The sequence below is a fragment of the Anas acuta genome, chromosome 7 (genome assembly GCF_963932015.1).
Source record: "Anas acuta chromosome 7, bAnaAcu1.1, whole genome shotgun sequence".
NCBI lineage: Eukaryota > Metazoa > Chordata > Aves > Anseriformes > Anatidae > Anas > Anas acuta.
In genome coordinates, this window is record NC_088985.1 from 17,668,451 (window position 1) to 17,688,762 (window position 20,312).

The 20,312-nt window shown below is 47.4% G+C and overlaps 1 protein-coding gene across 4 annotated transcripts in view; it reads left to right on the top strand.

Annotated features, from left to right (window-relative positions):
- The window catches only part of PDLIM1 (PDZ and LIM domain 1), a 40,239-nt gene that overhangs the window by 3,540 nt on the left and 16,387 nt on the right, over positions 1-20,312 (top strand). For all 4 annotated transcript variants that reach the window (XM_068689601.1, XM_068689599.1, XM_068689602.1 and 1 more), the window contains exons 2-3: positions 6,552-6,703; positions 15,499-15,583. In XM_068689601.1, coding sequence (XP_068545702.1) covers positions 6,552-6,703; positions 15,499-15,583 — 237 coding nt within the window. The remainder of the gene's footprint in view (positions 1-6,551; positions 6,704-15,498; positions 15,584-20,312) is intronic.

Consider the following 20,312-nt stretch of genomic DNA (forward strand, 5'->3'; position numbering starts at 1 on the left):
GAACTAAGTGCCTGGGGTGTGAAGCTGTCGGGTTTGGCTTGGCACTGTCACACACACAGAGGGGGAGCGGCGCCAGCCCAAAACCCGCGTGAGGGGGTGTGAGTCGGATTACCTCATGGTATCGTGTGTGTGTGTGGCAGGCAGTGACTCGTGAGATACCCGGGGCTCCTAGGCTGCCAGGCGGGAGGAGACATGGCTGGCTGGGATTTTCAGGGGTGTGGGGAGGGGCGTGAAGCTGAACCACAGCAAAATGGCGGGCTGACATGGTACGTGGGGGTGATCTGCCCAGCGCATGCCTGAGCATTTGCTGTGCATGCCGGGGAAGAGCCGTCCCCCTGTCCTCTCCTCAGGCCGCATCACGTCTGACAGGCCTGCCCTGGGCGGAGGTGGCCCTGGTGGATTTGGTGTGGGTGCTGCAGATGCAGATTTCGGTTGCCCCTCTGCTCCCCTCTTGCCTAGCGGCCTGAGCAGGAGCAGCCACGCCGTGCTCAGCCCCATAGCGCTGCCTGCACAGCTCATGGTGCTGGGAACACCCCTGTCTTCTGTGCAGCATCCTGCGCTCTCAAGGGCAGCCAGGCGCCAAGTCACTACCTGCCAAACCAAGCACCAAAACTTCCCCGCTCGCCTCCCTGCAGCTGCTGGGAGTTGATGGCTGCCAGCTCCCCCAGACGTTTCCATTTTCACTCACACTTAGCACAGAAATGGATATCTGTCTGTTCCCATCCTGTTCTCCTGCCCCACGGGACTGCTGCGTGCCCCACATCATGGCAGGGATGCTCGCCCTGTTGGGCCTTGGGGCACCCCTGGGCAGGGGTTGTAAAATGCTTTGGGTTTTAAGGGTGCTACATCAAAATAACTGCAGCAAATGGATTTTTTAATTTTTTTTTTTTATTTTCAGTATAAACAGGGAAGGATTTTTTTTTTCATTGTAAACACGGAAATTGAGAGAGGCCTAAACTGCATAAACAATTGATGCAGTTCTGGACCATGACACAGTATCTTAGATGGTTGCTGATTACACCACATCTTGTTTTATTTAGAGGATGAAATAAACCATCAGGAAAGGCTCAGCTGATGAGCAGCATTCTGTAATGTTTTGAGCCCTTGTAAGAAAACTTTATACTTCTGTGGTTGTGTTCTTGTTCTTTTTTTTTTTTTTTTTTTTAAATACAGAGCACATTACAAAATGAGCTGTGGGAATGCGCAGCCTCCAGCATTACTCCTGTGCAATGCAGGGAGTCTGACCCACGTTTTGCATTGCCTTCCTGAGGTCAGCCCTCTCCACACGGTGTCTGATGCCTTCCCTTTTCTGTGTTGAGAATCCCCTGGGTGAGCCCTGGGCTGGGCAGTGTCTGACCGCAGCAGTGCACGGGGTGGTGGCAGCCTGGAAGAGCAATCTCCTGGAGCTGCTTTAAGGAACCAGCCCGTGGCCCCCCTCCCTTAAAAAGAGCAGGGGTGGGGAACGTGCCTGCCTGCATTTTCTCATAGCCTCTGATCTCTGCTGACCCAGCTGCATGCTTTTGCTGAGAGAAGCTGTGGCTGCTTAGCATAATGCTCCGGTGCTGAGTACATTACTCATGGTAAAACAGCAGTGTGCGCGGGTGGGGAGGATTAAACAATGTCAGGGATGTCTCGTCACTGGTGGCCTTATAAGTATGTTGCTGCACGTCTGTTCTGTCCAGCAGGGATGCAGCTGGATTTTCCTCTCCAGCACAGATAGGTGCTGTTAATCCAGATCTCTTCCCTCACTGTTGTTCTTAATTTTCTTGTTTTCTTATCTCTTCATCGCTTCTTGAGATGTGTGTCTAGGTGTGGAGTGATGGGTGGTGCCGAAGGCTGTAGGGTCTGTGAGAAACTGCAGAGGTTTGATGGAGTAAGCAAGCAGCGTGCCTGAATGGATAGGGAGAAGGGCAGAAAGGGCACTGAATTTCAGACCTGCCCATATGTCTTGACTCACTCTGAGCTGCTTTATGCAGCATTTTGTTCATGCTTCCCACCCTTCCTCTGTCTCGTTTGCTGCGGGCAGCAGCTTTCCCTTAATAATCCCACTGCTTCTTCTCGGATCCTTGCCTGCAGAAGGAAAGGAGATGCCGTGTATCTCTGCAAAGGGCTCACAAGGCTTGCTAGAGAGTATGTATGGAGTTAATTGCAGCAAATGTAAAGTGTGGTTGTGTTTGGCTAGCTCTGGGACAGACAGAGGTTTTATAAAGAGGGCCTTGGAGCTGGGTAAGCAGCCAAATACGTCTCATTCCCTCTGCTAAATCAAAGCATTTTCTCTCCTAGTGCAAATGCTCTTTCCCAAAGATACTAGCTGAGGGATTAACATGTCACAGCCCAGACCTTTGCTGGCTGCCTGGCCCCCAGTGCAAGGGAGTGACAGCAGGAAAACCACCTGGGAGTCTGAAACGTAGACTTTGCAAAATCCCCGTGGTGTTGGCAAGGTGGAGCCCAAAGCATGTGCACTGGGAAGGCAGAGTGGGGCCAGGTGGTGCCCATGGACACAAAACCTCACTTTATAGTATGACAAAAGAGGGTATTTTTTTTTCCCAGCCATACCAACCCTGAATCTGAGGGACCACTTCAAAAGGAGGGGTCCAAGCATACATTCATTACTTCAGTATAAATGTCATAATCAAGCCCATGGATGATGGGGCTTCTTCTGTACTCTGGCAAATGAGTCTGAGCTGCTTCTTAGTTTTACGGAGCTGGTGTCAGGGGCCTGGTTGGATGGTCTGGTTGTAAGTGACTGGATTATTGCAGTAGTAGCCCAGGTTACGTTGGACAGGAAGATCTTGCCTGTCACATCTCCAGCCGCACACCCTCCCCACCTCCAGAGGTGGGTCTTTGGAGGGTGAAGTTGCTCCTGGCCCAGTTGCTGGAGGACTGCCCCTGCAAGCTGGGCCTGTTCCCATGTCACAACTGGCATTTCTTGTGGCAACTGCTTGACACAAGACAGCTTCGCTTGCATGGATGGATCCAAGCCATATACCTACACCAGCCAGCCAGCATCGTTGATGTTTCCATGGGCAACACCTAAAAAACAGTTGAGCTCTGGGACCTATTTCAGGTACAATATCACACAGTACTGCCAGCGTGTCTTAGCATTATTGTCTGCTCAACAGTGGAATGACCTAATGGCAAAGTCTTACACAATTGCACTTGAGCAAGCACCGGGAGGTAGGGCATGGCTTGCTTCCAAAGGAAGCCTCAGGGCATGATGTTACAGGATGTGCAGAGCTTTATTCATCCCATGTAGTGTCCTGAGGGCCTGTGGTGCGGCACGTCCCCTCTGCCAGAGGCTGCCGGACCCAGTGCGGAAGCCAGCTGGGAGCAGTTTTGAAGGAGGCAGGAGGCTCAGCCTTTGTACAAGATGTAACTTGTGCAGTCGTGCTTACAGGTTTTGCTCCTCGCAGCATCTTTCAGCCCTCCTCGCCCTCCCACACAGAGGTGCAGCTGCATCCCATGGTGTGTGAGGTGGCTGTGCCACCATCCCCTCCATTCTCCCAGGCTGCTGCTCTGATGTCGGTCGAGAAGGGAGAAGGAGGAGAGGCTGGTGCAGAGCTTTAGGTGGTCTGAGAGGAGCAAAGCAGGGTCAGGCAGTGCAGCATGGATGCCCTTGTGCAGCTTGTGAGCCTGTAGGCTGTTCATTTTTGGAGTCCTTGTTGGGTTGTGCAAGCTGGTCAGTAGCTGCCAGTGCTCTGAGCACCCTGCCTGCCACACTGCCACGGCCCAGGGAGGGACACCACACAAAGGCAGAAAAAGGTCCTTGTTTAATAACTGCTAGCTTTCTGCTATCTTGACGCTAACTGGCAGGTGAGCACCTCTCAAAAGCAGCACTGAGATGAGAACAGACCATGCTGCAAGGGGGGAGGGAGCATCATTAGTAGTTATTAATCATGCTAAAAGGCTGGGGGATGGGTTCCCTGCGGTGCTGAGCTCTTGTGTAGGCACGTTTGCTGTGAGCAGTCCTGGCAGAGAGCATGAGCTGGATGTTGCAGGGAAATGGTTTGTGGAAGGTTACATTTCAGGGCAAGTTATTTCAAGAACTGGAGCTGGGTGTTTAAGCAAGTTTCCTTTTGGCAAGTTTGCTTATCTTCTTCATTACTGTGCATCCTTGTGGCTTCCCCTTAGGGGAGAGGTTTGCAGGGTACCTAATGGGTGTAATCACCAGCTCTTATCTGATGGAGATCAGCACTCAAATTTCAAATTCCTCTGAAGTGGACACAGAAGAGGAACCGCAAGCCCAGGCAAAGCACTGAGGTGTTTCTGCGGGTGCCACTCTTTCATTCTGGTGGTTTTTGGGGTTTCTCCAGGAGGATTCAGTATCAGTGTCCAGCTCAGCTGCTCCTTGTGGTCCAGGATCGTTTCCAGCAGCCTGCCAAATGCTGCATAGGCTGTCGGTCTTTAAATACAAGCTATATGGCTGAGCCTTCAGCAGCGTGCCAGTGGTGGTGTTAATCCAGCGTTATTCTTGACCACTTCGTAGCCTTGTCTGATTGAAAATGAATCACGGTAATTGTGTGCTGAGCTCAGCGCTCTTCATGGGGTTGAGTAATGTGCCCCTCTCCTGTCTCGGACAGTGGAGGAAATAAAGGCACTGAGAAGGGACTAGGTAAAAGCCCAGCGACAAGAGCAGGACCCACAATGTGTCTCCTGCAAGCTCCCTCTGCTGTAATGGTGTCTTCAGGGATCTGTCTCACAGCTTCTCAAGCAGCAGCTCCCAAATCCCATGGGACTGGTGGCCACAGATTTTCTCTGTCCACCTGGTGCCTTGTCTGGGCTTTCCGTTAGCACTTCCTCTGTTCACAGTCTGCTTACAGCATTACAAGCGGGGAGCAGGTAGACAGGCACTGTTTGTTGACCCCTCCGAAGGTCCTGGGGTTAATGTTGAGCACCTTAGCCAAGTTGGACATCCGTGATACGCATCTGTGTCCTTCCCTTTTCCATAAATTAATGACTTAGCAGAGAGGTGGAAAAAAAAAAAAAAAGCATCTTGTCATCTTCCTTCTGGTTAGGGAAAATATCCCACTGCAGCTGTGAGGGGATGTGCTGAATAGCCTCATTTTTGGCCCAGGGAAAGCAGTGATTGCAGATAATGGGTGACACCTCTAGGAAGAGAACATTTCCCTAGGGGGAATGGTTTGCCATCCTGTCCCACCTTAGGAGCACTCTAAATCTTCTGAACAGTGTTTATTTATGCCTGACAGTCCTGCTGGGTTTGCTCAGCTGCTTTCCAGCATGCTGAAACCTAGCACGAATGTGTAGAAAGAATACCAGTTGCAACGGACTCATAAATGAGGTGTGTCCCAGCTGCAAGGCATGTTTTAGTTGGAGAAGGGTGGAAGCAGTCCACCCTTCTCATTTCCTCTGCCTGTTAAATAATTGATGAAAGCCCACATTAATCATGATGCCCCTCCCACAAAGTCATTAACACTGCACAAAATCTTACATAGCAACTGCAAAGCCACCAGCAAATGTGACGTTCTTCACCTTCAACCCTGGCAATAATTTTTCCCCAAAGAGGTCTTGGTTGTTAAGAGGACACCTCTTTAGCAGAAATAGAGAAAAGTGAATGAGCTCTTCACTTGACTAGCTTGAAAATGCCAAGTTTTAGCGGGGATCTTTTTTTTTCACAAGGAGTACTATACCAGTGGCATTGCTGCATCATGTCTTCTGTCTGGGATCTCAGCAGATTACCCTGAGCTCCTTCCCATCCCTCATTTCTCAGGCAGAGCACAGCAGCTCTTTAGCAGTGCCATAGTATATCTGGGAAGCAAAACAAGCATGAAGAGGAAAGGGAGGTGCAATATGGCAGAATGTATCAAGGTGAGGTCAGACTGGGAGGCTGGGGATCATGCTGCCAATTTTTCAGATAGTACTGTCAGATTGTGCTTTAAAGATGAGGTTTGTGATGCCTTTCTGCCTCCCCTTCTGCTTGTTAGATCAAGCACTGCTTTGGAATTGATCGCACTGTAGTCAGTGAGTCTGCTCCACCTGCCCCTGGGCTGAACCAGCTTACTAAAGATGCAATCCAAAATCTTGTGCCCAAACCTTTTTCCCAAGGAAGGAACCAAACGAGATTGTGATGCAGATGAAGGTGTTTATGATTAGCATTGACTCAAATTCTCTCTCTCTTTTCTGGCATCTCTTTCCTTAGAGGCTTGGGCTACCTTGCTTTTCTCAGCACCCTCTGCTTTGGAGAGCACTTCTCTGTCCAGCAAAGAACAGAGTTGCTTCCTCTGTTGTTACTCTCTATTACAAAGCCAGTTGCTTCAAATGAAAATAAAATTTTTTGCCATTTACCTGTCTCTTGCCTGCTAAATCTCTATCTGTGGGTGCCAAAACAGAATCCTGATCCCAATTTTAATAGAGTTGGTTTTCTAAAAGACCTGTATCCATATAGATTTCTGCTGAGATTTGCTTTCATTAGTTTTTACCTCCTTGCTTCCAGGTACCATCAAGAGAAGCCCTGAGTGCTGCAGCTGCTTTTCAGATGTCTCTTGGAAAGTGGCTCTCTGGACAGTCCATTCACTCATTTTGTCTTCTCGCAGGTGACTCCAGGTAGCAAAGCTGCAACAGCCAACTTGTGTATAGGCGACCAGATCATAGCCATTGATGGCGTGAACACAGATAACATGACGCACCTCGAGGCGCAGAACAAAATCAAGGGCTGCGCAGACGAGCTAACCCTGACGGTCAGCAGGTAGGTCGCCTGGTGAGACTGGGGACAGGGACAAGGAGGGAGGTGGAGTGGACAGTAGCTGTGTTTTGGTTTGACCTCCCTGGCTGGTTTGTTTAATTTGACCTCTTAGTGCTTTGTCTGGCCAGGCACTGAATGGCAAGGGGGAACTGCATTTCAGCCTTTAATCCTAGTGCTGCTTGCATTTGCTGCACTTTGACCTTATGAAAACAAATTTCCCTGTGAGAAATCGGCTGATAATTTGTGGCAGAGTCTGTCAGCCTGCTCTGTGGCTCCTGACAGCAAGAACTCCAAGATAGGTCTCACAAAAACTTCACTCATAGCAGAGGAGGTGTGACCAGAGATGACCTTTCTTCCTGTTGCATGAATTTAGCAGTTAAAATACATGGCTGTGTGCTGTCCAAGCTATTAGTTATCTAGGTTTTGCCACTCACAGATTCAGAAAGATTGAGCATTTTGGAGTCTCTTGATCCAGCTTCTTAAAAGTACTGGGGCCTGGCATTTCAGGGGTGCAGGGGATTTACCCGAATTGCAGCCACAGGTACCAGCTTCAAGGCAGGGGAAGCACAAAAGCATGCCCTAAGTGACACGGTAGCTCAGTTGCTGCGGCTCTCCTGTGATAAGGGAACTCTTTCTGTAGCTTGCACAGGGGCAGCAGTTCAGCAGGCATTTCCCAGTTCAGGAAGAAGTGATGGGCCTTGGCCAAAACAAGCCTGACAATTCATCGAGGGAGTTCACAGAGGGAAGACCCGAGCAGAGGAAGGCAGTGTGAATGGGTGGTGAGCATTACAGCAGCGTGTTAGCCCCAGCATTTCTCATGCTCGCCCCTAGCTTGGCAGCCTGTAGTGTTCCTGTGGGGGAGTGCTTCTTGTCTGCCCCCAAATATCCGGCTTCTAGATCTTAGCAAGCCAGTGCTGCCTGGTTCTGGATGGGAGAGGGGAGAGGGGAGAGGAAGAGGGAGAGCCTGTGGGCAAGCTCACTCTTACCAGTCATGAGTCTGGAAAATGTGTTTGCAAATGTTCATTATCAAGTCATTAGCTTTATAGCCACTCAATGCGTGTTTTTTCAGCCTTGGATGTGGAAGCTGCCCAGAGGGAGATTTCTGTGCAGCTGTGTAAAGCCACGCAGGAGCTTTGAGTTAAAACTCAAGACTGTCTTTAAATGTGGAAGCATGAAGAGTGTGGTAGACCCTGCTGCTTTACTGACCAGCAAGTACCAATGACAAAATGGCCAAGGAGAGTGTAAAGACTGCAAGGATGTGAAAAAAGCAGTGATCTAACTACTCATCCACCCCAGGGTTTGATATTTCTGCCCATTACTTGGTATGAAATCCATTTCAGGTAGTTCCAGGGAACTTTAAGTCTTTGGTCCTCCTCATTTTTTGGGACTAAAATTCTGCTTAGGGAATCGCTTACTTGTTTGGAGATTTGATAGCTGCTAGAGATGTGTTTCTATCAGGAATATGATACTACAGGATGCTTTCTCAGAGGAGAAAGCTCTGCTTTAATGCCAAAAGACAGACATGTGCATCATGCTGTCCTTCCTGGTTGTTCTCTGTTGAGGATATTTTATCCCAAGCTCTGAGCTGTCCCCTTCTGGGCCCCTGTAACTGCATCTCTTTGTCCACCTGGCTTTGTAGGTAGTTGTGTATGAAAACAAAAGGATATCACTTGTGCTTCAACACTGCCAGCTCCTGGGTCAGGTCTCCATGCTCTGCAGTCGTGGCTTGTTAGTTGGTCCCTTGTGCCAAGCAGCCGTGCTGGCCAGGGCTCCAGGTCTGACGGCAGCAGCTCCACGGGCTGGGCGGCACTGCAGCTGGTGCTGCCGGTGTGCCCAGCTGTGCCGGGTTTCTGGAGAGAGAAATTTTCCAGTCCTTCATTTTACTCATCATCATAGAGATGTCTTGTGAAAGAAGAAACCTTTATTGATTATTAATTTGATAGCTGATTAATTTTAAATGATTTCTTTGAGAGCCAGGTGTGCAAAATGCTGTCAGATCTGCATTTGGGGTGGCAGCAGAGACGGGCCAAGAGGGATTTTACAGACACGGGTTGGAGCTTACATTGGGAATTTTATTTCCACAAAGGGATATTACCACTGTGACAATGAGGACATACCTTGTGAATGCTGAAAATGCAAGTGTTCAAGAGGAGATGGGATGAATTCATGCAAATAAAACCTGTAAAGGCTAGTATGTACCACAGTAGTATCTCTGCTGCAGAAAGCCCCTAAGCTGCAAAGACCTGAAGGCTGGGAGCATTTTGGGGAAGTATGGGGCTATGCTTGTCCTGTTCTTGTGCCTCTTCCCCAGGCCTAAACAAACCTTATGTGCACTCAGCATCTATGCAACCCTCTTTGCTTTTAATGGTAGCTGAGTGGTTAAAATGTCCTTATCTTTGGCTGCACTAATGATTATTTAAGAGAAATGTAAATGCAGAGAACCAAAAGGACTTAAACACTTCTGGTAAAGGAAATGCTGTTTGCACTGTGTACTTGATTGCAAATATCAACAGCATTCCAATGTTTCCTGTTTCGGTATTTTCCTTAACGATGGTAGCAGTCCAAAAATATTTCAGATCAGATTGTAGGCAGGAAATCTAGTCTAACACATGTCACTGTTAAAAATGGATTGAATTTCTAGCAGAAGAAAACATGCCTGGTCTGCTTTTTTCACCCAAAGGGGCAAATTTATTGGTGAAAATCTGTTTATTTCCTAGGATTTAGAACCAGCCACAAATTGTTTTCTCTGAATGTGCCTCTCTAAGTGGCACTGCCAGGTGCTTTGCTGCCTGACATGTGAACAGAACTGGAAAGGTCTGCCTTCTGCCTTGGAAGCAGTTGTTTTACAATGTTGGCACACACACCAAATTCCTGCTGGACTTTGCATCTCCAGCAGATCTCTGCTCTCTTCTCAGCCTGTTTGTTCCTTCGTTTTGCTTTTTATTTCAGGCTAGAGAGTCCTCTTAGAATCATAGTTCACAAAAAATGGAGGTAAAATTTCCATTATTTTCTTCATCAGTGTGCGGTCAAGCTCTGCATGGTGGTTTTCTTTGGTACACATAGAAAGACCAACCTACAGCAGACTTTGCACTTCAGTTAATTCAGAACCACCCAGTTGCTAAAGCAAGAAATTTCACAGGCAGGGTTGTGAGCCTCTTGGCTTTGCAGAAAAAAGGAAGTTTGGGATCTTAAATCTTTGGGAAGACCTCTTTTTTTTTTTTATTTTTTTTTCCAGTGACTGTGTGTACCTCAGCACTGACAGTATAGGGTCAAGCAAAGTGTTGCCCTTGGCTGCCACCCTCCCAAGTGCACCACTGATTTTCCTTTGACAGAGGTAAGCAGCGACATGTCCAGCAGCCTGGAGAATGCTGTCAGCTTGCTTTGGAAGCTTAATGAATTTGGGGAAATAAACTCACTTTGTTGAGAGAGGTCTCAAGACAGGAAGGCTTAAAAACAAAACTCACCTGATATCCAAAAGGTCCAACATCACCCATGTCACTGGTAATGCTCACGAGGAATTTGGCACCCAGCTCTATGGCGGTAGCTACAGATGGATAAGAGCAGACAAATGCTCATTCCAGTTGCAGTACAGGTGAAAGTAATCTCTAAAAGAAAAGGCTTTTTGCCCATGTCACCAAGTGTGTAATGGATCTGTGCTCATATGCAGCCATGAGCAACTCAAAGGTAAACTGTTTATTTATGTTTGGTGAACAAAAAAGAAATATTCCTACAGCGAGCCTGCCCTTCTTTTGTGTCTGGAGGCAGGTTGGGGTGGTAACAGGAGAGGAATATTTGTGAAAAGGGATTGCAAATGTAATCTCTTTTTCTGCTCCTGCTGTCCTTTTCTTCAAATATCCAGCTGCTCTTCTGCACCTCCGCTGCCAGCATATGATATATTGATACACCTTTTCTTTGTTTGCAAAACAGTCTGTTACTCTGCTAAGAGTGATGCCAAGGAATGAAGCTATGCATTTTTTTCTTTGAAAACTGCTCAGATCAGAGAAGTCAGATGTCCTAACAGCAGATGTTAAGTGCATTGTCAAAAAGGATCGTGTGTAGATGCTTATGGAGAAGGAGTGAAGGGCAGGGGAGAGAGAGAAAATGCCATCTGGGCTTTACTCGGTAGGCATGGCTGCACCCCCGCTGCAGGAAGCTCCCCATCCTCACTCTGCTTGTCCCCTGTGCTCGGCTGTGGCTGCACAAAGCCACAATAGGCTCGAGGTTGCTTTCTGGGAAGTCTGCAGAGTTTGTTGACTCATTTAGGCTTGCTTTTTGCTTCCCTGCCAGCAAGAGTTTTCCAGCTCTGTCATCTTGCTAATAATGCTCGTGGCCCTGGGAAGGGCCGGTGCTGTGCAGCAGCTATATAAGGCCATGCACACCGACAGCTCGCCCTGCTGCTCCCCAGCCCTCGCAGGTGCCCGCCAGCAGCTTTTACCAGTGATGGGGGCACTCAAAGGCATTTTGGCAAGTCAAGCCTGGCTTTTGAGGTGTTGTTACAGCCTCTTTGGGAAGGCAAAAGCTGGCAACGCTGCAGCTGGCTGGTGGAAGAGCAGTGTGAGCAGCCAGGTGTGCCTTGTCCTCCTCCATGCTGCGATGAAAGGGCTCGTGGTGCTCCTCTGGTGCTGCTACTGAAGCCAGAGTTGCCCTTTTGCTTTTAGTGGCAGTATGAAGTGAAATAAGAAATTAATTCGGGACCTCTTGTCTCAAGGAAATTGTGACTAGCATTGCTGTTCGAGACGGTTTCGCTTGCCAAAGCGAATTTGTCCATTAATGGAGGGCTTGCTAAAAGAGTCTGCTGGTGTTTAAATCCAAGGGCACGTACTTCCATAGCTAACAGGCTGAGTAAACAGGTACCTTCCCGGTAGCCTGAAAGCTCCTGTAGTTAGTCACTAAAGCTGTTAAAATGCCTGCCTAAAACCCTGGGGGCTGTTGAAAGAGGAATTGCCTAATCCTTTCCTTGTTTTTCAGCCGTCAAACCTTCTGATGTGCAAGAAACTTTTCAGTATTTAGGGGTTTAGTTGCTACTTGGGTAAATTAGTTGTGTCCATTCCCGTGTTTGAAACGGGAATGTAAATGTGCCTCTGCCCTGCAGAAGTTACTTACGCAGTTCCTGGCTACAGAATTAGACCCTCATTTTCCAGCACTGAAATTTCCCTTGAAGCTATGGCCCAGCCCTGCACGCAAACCCCATTGATAGCAAAATGTAGCCTCTTGTGATGTTTATATTATACCGTGTTCGAGCCAAGCTTCTTGAAAAATGTTGTATTTCACAAATACCTCTCCACATTCTTGCCTTGACTTGCATGCAGTTTCCTTCCTCTCCTTCCTACCAGTACCTTCCCATCCAAGCTAACCTCAGACAAATTTTCTAATCTTGGGTCTTGTTTTCTGCCTGGATGGAACAGCAAATGCATGGCTCACTCCCTGGCCCTGCCTTGGTTGCTCACTGTCCTGTGGTGAGGAAACAGCACAGAAGTGTAAACTGCAAACACGATGAAGTTTGTCTATTTGCATGCCCACTATTAATTTGTCTGGCAGTTGTCCCTGGGCTTGTTTGACTGTCATGTTTTTGTCTTCTCTTTTCACTGTTCAAATGTCACTCTCTGTTGGCGTCCCTTTTGCTGGAATTTAGAGGAGAAACCATGTTATAAAATAAATTTGGATTTGAGCTAGCCACTCCAACAGCTGATTCCAGCTTCACATAAACGATACAAGCACATGCAGATATGACAGAGATATGACGTCTAACCAATCCACCCGACTCATGTCTCGTACCTGTACTTCCCAGCCTTACAGAAATCAAGTTCTGGGTCAGAAATGGGACATAGGTGAGTGTTTGGGTGCTTGTCCTCTTTTTCCTGCCATGCTTCAGTACAAATGCAGACGCGGATGGCAGGAGCATAGGCAGGAGACCGTGGCCAAGAGCTGGGATCACAGCTCCACGGGTGGTGTGGTGGGACAGGACACGTACTGTACTGGCCCCTCCAGGCAGGGCATCCACAGCAAAGCTGCCTCCTCTTTGCTGGGGCCATAAATGGGTGTTGAGAGAGCAAGTGAGGGGCTCTGTGACAGCTGTTGTAAAGACTAAGGGAAGCTTTGTCCTCCTGGCCTTAGAGGGACAACCGTGCCGGCTATTTAACCTTTCTGTTTGGATAACTTTTAAGCTGAATTGAAAGTAAAGCCTGGAGTGACCTTGCTGCTTCCATTTATATCCAGTGACAGACTGGAATGGCAGCAGGCTGGGAATCAAACTGGGGCTTTTTGCCTCGCTATTAAAAAAGGGAGAAAAATCTGGTCAGAAACCCAAATTTGGCTGTGGTAACTAACCCAAGGTGCCTCCCAAAAGCTGGAGACCAACGCGCTCTGCCACCTCCAATGCACCGAGCCAGGGCAATGGGACGAGAGCAAGCACCCAGGGACCTGAAGGGAGGTTTCTGCTCTGTGCTCATACACAGGCCTGCTCTGAGATTAAATCCACAGTCTAAAAAAGGCTTTTCGGTGCTTCTGAAATCTGGTAATGTTAACCTGCTGCAAGAGAAAGTACTGCCTGGAAAATACTAGTGAGAATTGGCACCAGGGCTACCTCATACTAGAAATCAGCTGAAGTGTTTAATGCTTTCTGAACTGCTCTTTTATCTCCAGCCAGCGTCCACTTGCTTGCAGCCTGGCTGGCAGGGTATTTGATTTCCATATGCTTTGCTGTGTCCCCTGTATTTCCAGAAGAGGTGAAAACCCAGTCACATGTGATCTGCAAGCATTTCCAAAGAGTAAGGCTTTGCTCTGCTCAATGGGCTGCTCCCCTCTGTGCAAATACAAGTCTTCAAGTGCAAAAAGCAACCATCTGAGAGGTGTCTGTGACTTTGTTATGCTTGATAGCTGTCATCTGAGTAAAGCTGCTGGTTCCTCTGGCCCCTTAAAGCACTGGTGGCTAGAAGTAAGGTGGGAATGACTGTTTTACACTCACCTGGGGTGTTGTGCATCCAGCAACAGCAGCTGTTGGGGCAAGATAATGATCAGATTGTCATAGAGTTGACCCCATGCAGCTCTTACATCCATAGTTGTCAGTCTATGTGTTCTCCAGAGCATCAGATGCCAGGATTTGGGTGAAGTAGGCTGTGGGCTATTGGTGCTGCAGCTGTGCCCACAGGATGCAATAGCCCAGAGGCAAAGGTTTGCTCTGCCTGACTCATGGTGTGTAAAGCCTACCATCAGGTGTGACCTGTGTCTGTGAAGTTTCCTGAGAAAGGAGGTACAGCAGGTACAGTACAGCAGGATTTCGTCAAGGCTTCTTCTGTGTAAAGTCCAGAGTGCAATAGCTAATAGGTAAATAAACGTCCTATAAAAAATTTCTTCCTTGAGTAAGAGTGGTGGCTCCCACCTCCTCCCACTGAGCTACCCTCTGGGTGTTAAGCATTAAAATACTATTTATGCAGCAAGTGTCTGGAGTATACACGTGTATCACAGGCTTTTTTGCTTGATTTTATTTTAAAATGTACTGACATTGGAGGGCTTTTAGAGAAATGAGGTAGACGAGAATTAATTTATTGTGGGTAGCTCTACACCCTGCTTCTCTAGCCCTGTCAGTTTTATAAGCCTTTTCTGTTTAAAGTATCTTTCCAGTTGCCCAGTTAATTCTCAGTGGAAACATTCCTGTTTTGCTAACTAAGAACTTAAACTGTAGCTGGCCCTGGCCCCACAGATATCTGGGAAGAACATCTATCTGCAGTTGCAGAGTCACGAAGTTGCGGGATCTGCTGTCAAAACAGGACATGGCTTTCAAAATTAATCCTAAGAGTTTATCAGCTATCTAGTTGCTGCACCGTGCAATGTGTAACATCGAACAATAGGTTTCATTCAGCAATTCTACAGCAACTCGTTCCCTACTATTAAAAAGTTTGCAAAAATAGCACTGTTTGGTCCCTCCTCGATGCTAGCTGCTCTCTGTAGGTCCGAGAAACTTAGGTAGCATGTGTTTCCCATAATATATCTCAAGCAAATCTAAGCTTAATCCTTAATTCTCCCTCACTGCTTGCTTGTCTGCTGTTCTGTGGGGCATAGCAAAACTCCAGAATGATGATGGCAGAAGTGATTGGCTTTGGTCAGAGGTCTTGATTTGTGTTTCAGGCCTCTGTGAGTAATTGGGTCAGACCACAGAGCAGCAAAGGTTATGCAGACTTTCCCTTGGACACATTATGTCGTCTCAGTTCTTAGTCCCATTGCAGACTTTGACCCATTTTTTCATAACTTCCAAACATTTCTGTTTGCTCTGCATGGATACCACTACATAAATAAGGAAATTCTGGAGACCCAAACCAAGAAACATTTCCGGCAGCTCAACTTCAAGAACAAAATGTTCTCTGTGTATTCAATACAGACAAGAATCGTTCCATTTCCCTGCTACCCATAAAAGCTGAAACACGCAGTAATTTGAATTGTCCCACTTAGTTAAAGGATCTGCATCCCAGGGGTATTTCCAGCTTCTGCTGTTGGGTGACTCCCAGCTCTACTGCCTGGGCTGGAGCCCGTGCTTGTTGTGTCGCCAGTGGAGTCCCAAAGGACGAGCCAGGGCAGTCGCTGCTGAGATCCTGTCTTGCTCCAAGGACCTCTTACAGCATTACTCAGCCATCCGAATTATGTACCTGGAATGAGGCTCTAGTATGGATTCCCTCTAGTATGGTAGTGCTGCATACAAAATTCTGGGGGAGATGTTTTTAGCTGATGAACTTCAAATCCTTTAATAACAATAATGTTGCTCTGTGATGGAAATAGGTTAACTATTGAAAATTCATGTGTTGCAGGACAGAATCAAAAGTCTGGTCACCACTTGTAAATGAAGAGGGGAAGACGCATCCTTATAAGATGAATCTGGCCTCCCAGCCCCAGGTAAGTAAGAGTATCTGCATGTTCCCATTCCCGCTTACTCCTGGCTGGCTTTGGAGCAGTTTCTGGCCTGATTCTCCAAGGAGTCAAGCATGTGTCACTCCACTGGTCACACTGGGGACAGCGCGTGCCCCTTACCTCCCTTGGAAACCTGCAGAGACAGACAGACAGACATGGTCAGAGCTAGTCGGATACCTCGCCGCAGGTAAGCTGCTTGGGCTGGAGGTGGTGTCTCCTGCCATGTGCATGCTCACACCTGTCACAGGGCACACAGAAGGCACTGTGGAGGTGTGGCTCAATAAATCATCACTACCGTTGTGAAGCCTGTTGATTTTCATAGATAAGAAAGGTCTCGAGAGGAGAGTAAGGTGATTTGCAATGTTTTCTGGTTTTGCTTTTCTTTTTTTTCCTCTTCCTAATAGACTCTTATCAGCAGTCTAGCCCTGGAAAAAGTGGAAGAGAAATATACCAGCCTTCTATATTTTTATCTGTGTGGCAGATCTTGCAACTCCTTTCTAGGAGATTGGTTCTGTAAACTGTTGGTAGCCTTGCTTCATCGGTCTGCTGCCTCTGTCAAGTAAACGTAGTAATAACAGTGACCTGTGCAAGGGCATTGCCTGGGCTAGGCTCGGAAGATTACACTGCAGAAATCTACAGCTGTGCTAAAATCAAAGGCATTGCTCTGGATTTCACTGGGGTAATGACTTGGATTCTGGCCCTAGCACATTTCCCCTGTGAGTCTTTCTAGCAAAATGAGTAAAGAGAAAAATAGTTTGACTCTGCGATTAATTAAGTGCTAATATGTCTGTTTGGGATGGAAAGGACCCGAACCTAAAGTAGCATGTGTGCAGCAATGCCCAGCCCAGACCTTGGCTTGGGATCGATCCATGCTCCTTTTCACACCAAGCTGCTGTGTGTTACTTGGCTTGAGAGCGTGGTGCTGCATTCTGCAGGTATTTCATGACTTAGCCAAGGCACAGTGCGAGACTGAGCTGTTTGGACTTAGGTTGGGCTGGGGCCTGCAGTGACACTTGCCTGTGACACTGTTGAGCTGGGATCTGCTCTGCATCTTCTGCTCCGAAGATGCTCTGCTGCAAACCTCAAGACTGTGGGACCAACTCTTGCCAAAGGAGTGCGGAACAGGCTCCCCTGCAAGGCTGCAGAGGGCTGTTGTTTAAACAGCGTGTTTTGGGAAAGGTGGATAACCCACAGCCTTTGAAAATAACCTCATCTAGTGCTCTCATAAAAGGCAAAGATAGCTCAGTGCCCTGCTGGTGCTTCATCTTGGAACACAACAGAATTTGTCTTGGTGCTTTGTAAAACCCAGTGTTGGCTGGTGAATCTGACTGTGCAGCTGCTTTATGGCATGATTTCACTGCTCACTAAATCTCCCTGAAGCACTCTATTTTGAATAGAACCAGCAGTGAGTTTCTCCAGAACTCAGTGTTGAAGGACTCCAAACTCCAACACACAGAGAAAATTCATGCTTCTGAAGTGCAACTCAAGCAACGCTACAGGGCAAAGGAAGAGGTAGTCCAGCCACAGTGTCTGTGCCTGTTGTCAGCTGAAGCAGAAACTTCACCTCGACCTGTAGAAATCAAAGTGAGAGCCTTCAGTGGCTTTCAGTATGTATATGTACTGCAGCCCTGCTTCTCCTGAGTGATCCTTGGATCGATGTTGGCAGAAATCAGGAAGAACTAGATGTAGAAATCACCTGATGCCTGGATCTGAACAGAGATAAAGGCTGTAGCCCAAAAATCTAAAACTAGGCCACCAACCTGATAAGGACCTGTGTTCATTTCAATGTGCTCAGCAGAACTAAGTGAGAAAAAGCCCTGTAAAAGCATCCTCTCCTACAGCTTTGTGCAGGTCCTTACCATGGTGCGGGACTGGATGGGACCCTGAGTACTGGGGGAGGCAGTGGATTTCCCTGCTTAGACCCCCCCAGCTTGGAGGGAGCTTCTGAGCAGCAGAGGATTCAGCAGGAGACCTCACCCTGGAGACCAAGACTCTAACCCAGGCATTAACCAGAATTTAGCTAAATGTTCACCCTTTCTCCCACCCTGGAATTAAACATGGGGCACTATACATGCCAGGAGGAACTTAACTTGGCTCACGAAGCTGAGTTACCTGCTGCAAGGCACCTGCTGCTGCAGCCCCCCTGCCATCAGCCACCGCACCACCACCACCCCCCTTTTCCCTCAGTCCAGCCTAGGTCACTGGACAGACATCTGCCACTGGTCAAACATTACACACAGGCTATTTTAATCCCCTGATATCGCCTCTTACTTTAACTCATTTGCTCTGGCATGTTTAACCCTAATCAATAGTTCTTTAGTCAGCTGTCCTCGGGGGCACTTCAGAGTGCTGGCTGCGTATGAGTCAGCCCTTGACTGCCTGGGGGAGCCTGCTGCAACTCTGGAAGAAACAAGGGTGTGAGGAACTAATCTTAACTCTTGTCTTTGGCTTGCAAGTCATGCTTTGCTTCCTAAAGTCCGAGTAAATGGCATCGCAAAGATCAGACGGCACAGGATTCATCAATAGCCCTGGCTGCAGGGTGCATTCCTGTTAAACCCTAGCCTTAGCCCTATCCCTGGCTCTGGTTCTGGCTGCTGTGTAGATACCCTGATGCTGCCAGCTTGCAAGTGTGACATGACTGCATCTGTGATACCCACCCTTAACTGACCTCAGCAGAGAATTTGGAGAGAAACTGACTGTAGCAAGATTCCTGTTACAAACCTTGTGTCTAAGCAGGGACCCCTGTTTTAGTCTGGCACTAGGAGCCACCTGTCGCCTGAAAATTAGGCTCTAAGCCCTTGTTATGGTTGATGCTAGGAGAGATTTACATGTATTTCCCGGTGTAAAAGCAACCCTGGTGTCAAGCTCAAACCTGGTGTCAAGCTCCCATAGAACTCTTGCCTTTTTTCCCTTTATTTTGAAAACAAAGCCAATTAAGTCATCTGTGGTGGCCTATGTGAGTGATTCTTGCTGGTGCGTGGAGCTTGGGGCTTTCCTTCACGTGGGCGTGGACTGGAGCAGAGGAATTTAGCAGTGTGAGCTGTTCGGCTCATGTCTCCAAACCACAAGCTGCCATTTACCCTTCCTGCTCCACAGTGCCTCAACATCTTAGTCTGCTGTGCCGAGGGAAAGTGGCATGAACACCACCAAATGTTAAGGTGTGCTCTTTTGTTTTTTTTAATGTACACCCATTTCCTTTTTCAGTAGCTGAGTGCAGCAGGGAAGAATTAGTGGCGAGGGCTGTCTGCTCGCAGCATGATGTCAGCGCAGCGTGCTGACTTCTGCCAGATCCGTGGTGAGCCCTTGGCCGCATTTCTCTGGGGCTGCATCTTTGCAGCATGCCCAGAGCCCTCAGCCAAGCTTGCTGCAAAGCAGCAGCAGCGTGCAGAAGGTGCTGTGCCTGTATACCAGCATGGCAAACTGGTAGGAATTTCCCCACAAAGGTGCCGATCTCATTTCCCAACAGAGCTGTTAGAAGTTGTGAGTGGAGCTGACTCTTCGAAGGCAGTGCTGTCTGAGCTGTTTAGTTTTTTTTCTAGCTGCCTCGCCAGTGAAAACAACCCATGTGCTTTCCTTGGCAGCTGCCTTATACAGAGCACTTATTAATTCACTTACCAAAGAAAATAAGACACACTGAGTCCAAGTAGTTCATTTATGGCCTGATCCAGGGTCCTCTGAAGATGTTTCTCATAGTTTTCGCACACAGCCCTTTGCATGCAGAAACATCATCATATATGTAAATAGAGTTACTGAAGACTCAAAAAAAAAAAAAAAAAAAAAAAGGTTTTAAAGCCTTTGCTGAAGAGATTAGGCTGCAATTATTCAAATAAGTTCCACACTTTCTTAAAATGAGGTTCTCTTTGATGTTGCTCCTAAAATTCACCATCTAAACTGAAACTTCTCACAGTATTTGTCCACCTTTTTTTCCTGTTCCCATTTTATTTGTGCAGTTAAATAACTTAAGTCTTTGCAAATGATCTTACAAAAGAAATTATTATTTTTTTTTTGTCAAGAACTCTATGACTAAATAGACATTAAGATCTCTGTTTCCACACGTTTTACTATTTGAAATAGGCTTTTTGTTTACTGCTGTAGTCCTGTTAGAGGCTGATACTTGGTGAAATGCTGCGTCTGTCTGTGGAAGTATTTTCCCTTACTTGGAATGCAACTTCAAGATGCTTCTAAGGGCCTTTGGAAAAAAAAAAAAAAAAAAAAAAAAAAGACATTCCACAACCTCCCATGCATTCCCCTAAGTCCTGAATCCTAAGACTGACTTCATTGTCTGTGCTGATCTTTGCAAATGAAAGAGCTACAGCCTTATTATTGTTTCATTACCATTATCTTTATCTTTCTAAATTAATTTAAACCGAGGCAAGAGTGATGACAAAATCACATTTCATCAAAAGGTGCAGCAGCCTGTCAGTCGTGATGGCTCAGGGGCTGAACAAGCTTTGTTTTGGATGTGGCTATGGCTACATCAGGGGAAGGAAATGACGAGACTTCTTCGTATATTTACTCAATTATTTCACTTGCACTTCTCACCCACATCATGAGGGCGATCACTCAGTGTCATTTTCCCATCAAGAGCTTTTCCTCACCGTGGTGGGAAAGATTAAAATAATGTCTGCCTGTCCCTTCTGCTTAACTTTTTTTGATAAAAATTTAAATGAAAAAAATTGTAATGAGGGAGAACAACTTATTCTGGTGACTAAGG